At 38.5% G+C, this 6,568-nt stretch overlaps 1 protein-coding gene and 1 long non-coding RNA gene across 2 annotated transcripts; both read right to left on the bottom strand.

The window, feature by feature from the left end:
* Window positions 1–1,582: 1,582 nt before the first annotated feature.
* On the bottom strand, window positions 1,583–3,928 carry LOC146573727 (uncharacterized). The gene is made up of 5 exons (XM_085275507.1): window positions 3,777–3,928; window positions 3,231–3,454; window positions 2,908–3,055; window positions 2,693–2,802; window positions 1,583–2,459 (listed from the first exon to the last, which is right to left on the bottom strand). The coding sequence occupies exons 1-5, from the start codon at window positions 3,817–3,819 to the stop codon at window positions 2,151–2,153; spliced, it is 834 nt and encodes a 277-aa protein (XP_085131633.1). The 5' UTR covers window positions 3,820–3,928; the 3' UTR covers window positions 1,583–2,150.
* Window positions 3,929–5,171: 1,243 nt separating this feature from the next.
* On the bottom strand, window positions 5,172–6,354 carry LOC146573726 (uncharacterized). Its single transcript, XR_014892556.1, has 3 exons — window positions 6,294–6,354; window positions 5,916–5,983; window positions 5,172–5,838 (listed from the first exon to the last, which is right to left on the bottom strand). It is a non-coding gene; the product is annotated as an uncharacterized LOC146573726 (long non-coding RNA).
* Between the last annotated feature and the right edge of the window lie 214 nt (window positions 6,355–6,568).

The following is a 6,568-nucleotide window of genomic DNA, read 5'->3' as shown; positions in this document are numbered from 1 at the left end:
CTGTTAAAATACACTCTTTATCTCAAACACATATAAAGAACTGATCATTTTTAAATGTCTTTTTCAAATATACTTACCAGCTACTTCATTAGCTACACTTGTTAAGCTGCACAATTACACCAGTATCTAATTAGTCGATCACAAAACTGCAATTCAGTACATTTAAGCATGTGTACAACATCAAGACTACCTTCTAAGGTCCACAACTAGCATCCTCTCATCTCAGAGAGGAGATTTAAGTTTATTTTGAACATAGCATGGCTGATCTGCATATTTTTTTCTCAGGACTCCTCATTCTGTTTACACCTAGAGGCCAGCGAACACTCTTTCAATGATGAGGATGTACACATCCTGGGCAGGGAGGAACGCTGGTTTGAGCGTGGAGTCAAGGAGGCCATTTACGTGAAAATGGAAAGACCATCTCTGAATCGAGGAGGGGGCCTAAGGGTACATCTTTCACCATCTTACAATACTGTGATTACAGCCATTCCCCAACTCTCAGTGAATGGTACTCATGACCATTGATCAGAGGTTGTTGATCAATGGTCAATTTGCATATTAATGATCAAGGAACTGACCTCACAGCCCATTGTTCATTAGGTGGGTAAGTTTCAGCCATGATGCAAAGGTACTGTTTATAAGGTTGGTGAAACCTGCAGTCAGCTGAGACTGAAGAAGTCACATGGATCAGTGACAAAACGTTTGTCCCACTGAGAACACTATGTCCAGATGAACGGAACCAACTTTCTGGGAACTATCTCAAGGGCTTACGGAAAATCTGGAAAATAAATATCCACTGTGCTGCAGTTCTCTGTGTGAAGATCTTGATGTCAGAGAACAATGACCAGACTGCTTTGAGTTAACAGGAAAGCAATACTTAAATAATCACTTGCTGGCTTTTTCAGTCATTTGAAACAGATGGGTTACAACAGCAGAAGACCGCACCTGGTGCCACTCGTAAGGCTACAGTTCATAAAAGGCTCACCAAGATTTGATAATAGTTGAAAGTTGGATAGTAGGCAGAATTTGGTGTAAACAACATAAAAGCGTGGATCCAGCCTGCCTTGTAGACAGTTCACGCTGTTGGTGGTGGTGTGATGGTGTGGGGGATATTGTTGCTGACCATCTCCCTTTCTTGATGACCAATCTCCCAATGATAAACTGTACATACAGTACATGTACGAGTAAAAAAAAAAGGTATTTAGAACAATACAAAAACACTGTATTACACTGCAAAAACAGCTATACTTGAAACAAGCCAAATATTCTTAAATCTGACAAAATTTTCTTGTTTTGAGCAAAAAAATCTGCCAATGGGGTAAGCAAAAGTTGCTTGACTAGAATTCTTAAAACTAGCAAATTAATCTAACTGCCATATGCCTTTTAACTAGACAAAATTGTCTAAAATGGATGCTTATTTGAAGAAAATATGACTTATTATAAGTAAAAGATACTTTGATATTTAGAAAATCTGTACCTAAACTGAGTATTATGCTTTCTTGAACAAGCTGTTTTCAAGAATTATTTGCTTACTTTAAGATTCGACACCTTAATTTAGATTTTTCACATAAAAAAAACACCTTACTATAGGACAAATTTTCTTAAAACTGAATTGTTTCTTTCTTGATTGAGCTAACTATAAGAATTATGTTTCGACTCTGAGAACAATAATCAGCAAAAATTCCTGAGAATAAGACACCATCTCTTCAAAAAGCTACTAAAAATAAGGGAATTCATCTTAAATTAAGACAGCAAAAGCACTCTTAGATTTTGCGCTTTTATTGACACAGCAATGGGTCAGTAACTCACTGAGGTCTGTTCCAGGAGAATCATGTCTAAAATTATACATTTCAGCAGGGTACTGTGTAACATGGCCAATATAAGAAGTGCATATTCCAGATACTCTTAACATGAATAATAACAGTATAACACACTCATGGCTGGTATCAAAAATAAATTTTGCTGAAGCTTAAAACAATCACTATTTCAAATCCTATATTACATAACATTTTAGAAGAACAAGTTTAACGACCACACAAACAAACATGTGTTTTACATTTGAACAACTTTTCTAGAGAGAAAAAAAACAACCTCACTGACCAACACTGAGTCTGATAAACAAGGCAGATGGAGTCTGTCATCTGAGAGACTCACTCAATGAATGACTTCCACTCACCAAGCGCCTTCCTGTAAGAGGGGGTTGAATCTCGGTCATGGATGGAGTCTTTGAGTATTTCAGTTTGCAAGACAGACAGCAGCGTGGAAATGCACTTTGGATATGTGAGGTGGAGGGCATAGTAATATGCCATCAGATAGAGCAGTCCCTCATTAAGATCCTTCCGGTCAAAAGTGCTCACTGGTGTGGTTCCAACAGCTATCATGCAGTTGCCTTCAGAGACAAGCAGAACTGGACAAGCCAGGGGTCGCTGACGCAGGTAACCTTCAGGGTCTTCTGAAGTCTACATGACAGAAAAAAAGAGGATTAGAACAAGACCGTAAGAAATACAATTTTTGAGTTGCATTACAGTTTAAAATAGATCAACTTTTTTTTGTAGGTTTTATTAACATCAACATGTTATGGGGATCTGAACTTTAAGAATATTTGACTGACTCCACAGTAAAATATATAAAATGAAAACATGAGTAACTGCAAAATTCAACAATATATACACATAGAATATTGCAGCCTTACCTTTAGGACATGGAAAAAAGCCTCACTACAGATGCCCAGCTTCTTAGGTGGTACTGTGCTGGAAGGGAAAAGCACGGGAAGGGCTCTGAACACAGCTGCTGCATGTTCCACTGGTTTGAAAAAAGAAAAATAAGACAGGGCAACACCATTAAGCATTGCAAATAATGTAATCTGCAAAGCATAAATGTAGACAAATCAAGATACTGTAGCATTACCTCCATCCAAAGTTTTTGGCGGCTTCATAACTTTCTTCATGACACCATAAAACTGCACCTTCGAGTAGAAGATTTCCCATCTATCCTTCATCTCAGAAATGTATTTCAAGTTGGATGGTTGAATAATTCTCCGCAGCTCATCAAGGACCTGAAAAATACAGACAGAAACCCAACTGAGATAGATCTGTCTAGCTCTGTATCTGGTCTTGACAATAAGTGATAACAATTTAAACATGAGGGCCAGTATTTAAGAAATTTGAAAATCATATCAAAATGTCCCCAAAGGAATAACAGGATGGCTAAAAGAAATAAGTGCTGCTTACATGGTCCAGTTCTCTGAAACAAGGATATGCCTCTAGTATCTTCACTGCTCTGTCCTGCTCCTTTATAGCATCAGAGTTAATGAATTGTCTTCTAGACTCAAACTCCAGGTTCAGCAGTTGGGTAACAGCAGCTTTGTTCGGTTTTTTGGTCTTGTATATTTCTTGAAGTGTCTTGTAGTGTCTTGCCTGGGTTTTTTGGCTGTCAAAGAAGTCAGCTGAACCAGCTAAACACACAGAGCAGAGGTGTGTAAATCATTTATTGCCACAGTAAGGCTTTATATATCTGTTATTGGTGCAAAACAATAATACAAAAATACCAAAATATTTCTGTAAATTAGATCAACAAATTAACTAACCACCTATCTTAAAATTGTTCATTAATCCTGTGAAGTTGTCACTATTAAATGGAACACAAAGATTCCAAGATAAACAGTGAAGTAGTTGTGTTCCATTGTTAGCAGAATTTTTAACAAAAAAACAAAAAGTATCGTCCAAACCACATTTACACTCAGGCTGTAATAAGAGGGTGTATTATATTATACTTACATTCTTCATCACTGCCATCCTGGTGGTGCACTGGGGTGCCCATCGATCTAACTGGTGATTTATCTAGAATAATAGTTGATGCACTGGACTCCCCACTGCTGTCACTTTTTGCAATGCTTTCATTCCCATCCTTTCTTGGCTTCTTCGCAGGAGGTTTTTTGCCCTTCCTTGGACTTTTGACATTGGAGAGTCTCTTCATTAGCTTTTTAGCAACATGCTCCTAACAGGTACAAACGGTAAAAATTAAAAGATGATAAGATACATCACTCATGATTAACACAGAGTGGTATTGATCAAATGCTACTTACCCACTCACATAAACAAGGGTTTTTTTACTTTCTTGAAAATCGTTTTTTGCAGTGTATACATGAGAATAAACCTTGAATTATAAAATGTACCAAACCCAAGACACTATGTTCTATTTTTCTCAAACCTCACTTATAAAAGTTAGTTCTAAAATAGTTTGTTATACAACAGTTCAGTTATAAATATAATATACAATTTTATTTAATCTATAATTTAAAAAAAGCATTGTGGTTATTAGGGACATGCAATCATTTTCAGCTGCCCATTCAAACAAATTTCCCTTTATTCCATTAATATTTTTAGAAAGACAATTTCCGCCCTGTAGAAGGGCATCACATATATTATGCAGGATGCCGCAGAATAGTACATTGCCTTTCATCTTTTATCTTTGCAACCCAATTTGATTATTCACCTTATTCTTTTCCAGGAAGTCAGACTTTTCACCGTGTACACTGATGAAAATGTTTTGTGCGAAAAAAAACAAACCGTTGTTGTTCATCGTTCTGACTGATTGTATCTCAATTAGAGCTTCAGACAGAGATGCATTTTTGTTCAAGGTGGTCAAGCTGATGATGTAATTCCATCATGGAATCTAACACTGAAAGCTTTCCAGAGCAGCCTTCACACTCTAGTTGCACCACAAGAAGTGTCAAGTCTTTGAGAGTTCTCACATCATTTGAACCTGCCAGCTGCTGACAGTTCAGACTATAAATGAATTTGTATTTCTGCACACAAAATCTCACACCTTTCTGGTGTAAAGAGAGACTTGAAAATGAAATGCATAAAGGGATTGATCCGATATCAGATATCTGAAAATATCAAATTTTCTTGCGCACTAATGACATAACAATGCCACAAAAATGCCCTAAAAAAGTCATGGTGTTTGTAATTTGAGCTGTCGCCAACAGTAAGCACAGAAAAGCACAGAAAACCATGGACTTAAAAAGACAGGATGCAGACAGCAAAGACCAGCTCGAAGGGACAGAGTCAGAGAATTTGAAATCAAGTGGCCTGAAGTGAAAATAGTGAGCAGGGGCCTGTGCTTCGTACCGCGCTAAGTGAGTTAGCTGGATTAGATTGTTGACGATTTCGCGTGATCCTGGATCGTTCGGTTCCCCGAAGCCCATCCGGGACTTGCTGTCATAGCAACAGAGCCGTAAGCGTAAACCTGCTGGGGAGCAGGCTTACTTTATGTAAACAGGATTAGATCGCGGCCACGCAGGTATGCCCGCGTCATTCATACGAAAGCAACAGCGATATTCCACCACTGTTTCACCATAAATAAATAACATCAATGTAACTAAAGATAATGCAGCACTTGATCCTTTTATTGATTTCACACAGATACATACAGGTCATTCCCTAAAAAAGGGAAATGTACTATTAACATTCTATTACATGTATGTGATTATTACAGATGTAATTCATATTTCAGAGTAGTAATTGTAAATTACTTCGTGTAATCAAGATGAGAGACCACGGCTATAAAAGCGAAGGTGGATTTGGGAAGTCTGTCGCAGCCATGTCCTGTCCGTATACGCGAGCAACCCATTGCGGAAGGTGCAAGATTGATAAGGAGAGTCCTCAGAATCCAGCGTATATTGCGGGACAGACAGGATCCTTTAGCTCAGCGCGACAGTGTGCTCATAGAGAGATATCGATTTTCCCGTGAGGGTATTATTCACTTAACCAACTTGTTGACGAGGGGGTGCAGGACCACCACCTGTCTTTTTTTGCTCTGCCCTTTTCTTGGTTGCTGTTATAAACAAACAAACAGATTATTTCAGGGTCTCTTTCCAAGAGACGACAAGCAATATAAGTGATAAATATTACCATTCTGTAGAATATTCTTATATTTCACTTTTACTTGTTCCCATGTTCTAGTGGGTCCTGTTGTGGCTCTAATGTGAAAGGGGATATAATATAACATATTATAATATAATATAATGTAATATAATATTGGATAATATGGTGTGATATGATAAATCTACCCTACCGCCTACTGGTGTTGGCCAGAGGGGCCGATGGCGCAATATGGCAGCCTGGCTTCTGTCAGTCTGCCCCAGGGCAGCTGTGGCTACAACCGTAGCTGCCTCCACCAGTGTGTGAATGTGAGAGTGAATGAATAGTGGCATTGTAAAGCGCTTTGGGTGCCTTGAAAAGCGCTATATCAATCCACTCCATTATTATTGTTATTATTAAATTACTTACGAGTTTGATTTGTCAGCAACTTTCTGCCAGCCCTCTCTCCTTGCTTTTGCAGCCTTTGCAGTGTTCCCTTGCGTTTTAATTAAACTCTGAAACTCCTGAAATCCCTCACTCAAGAGTTCTTGCTCTGCTGCCGAAAAATACCGAGCGCGCTCCTTCGACATTTTCGCCGACCAATCAAAGGGTTGCCGATCAATGTTTCTACTATCGATGCGTAGCCCTTGTTGGGCCACCCAGTGATCTCACATTACTTCATCCAGCTATACTAATCGTCAACA

This window comes from Mchenga conophoros, linkage group LG5 (assembly GCF_057382185.1).
Source record: "Mchenga conophoros isolate Kocher_MC1m ecotype Shallow Benthic linkage group LG5, M_conophoros_male_GT1.1, whole genome shotgun sequence".
In the NCBI taxonomy this organism is placed as follows: Eukaryota; Metazoa; Chordata; class Actinopteri; order Cichliformes; family Cichlidae; genus Mchenga; species Mchenga conophoros.
This window is presented reverse-complemented; position numbering and strand designations above follow the sequence as displayed.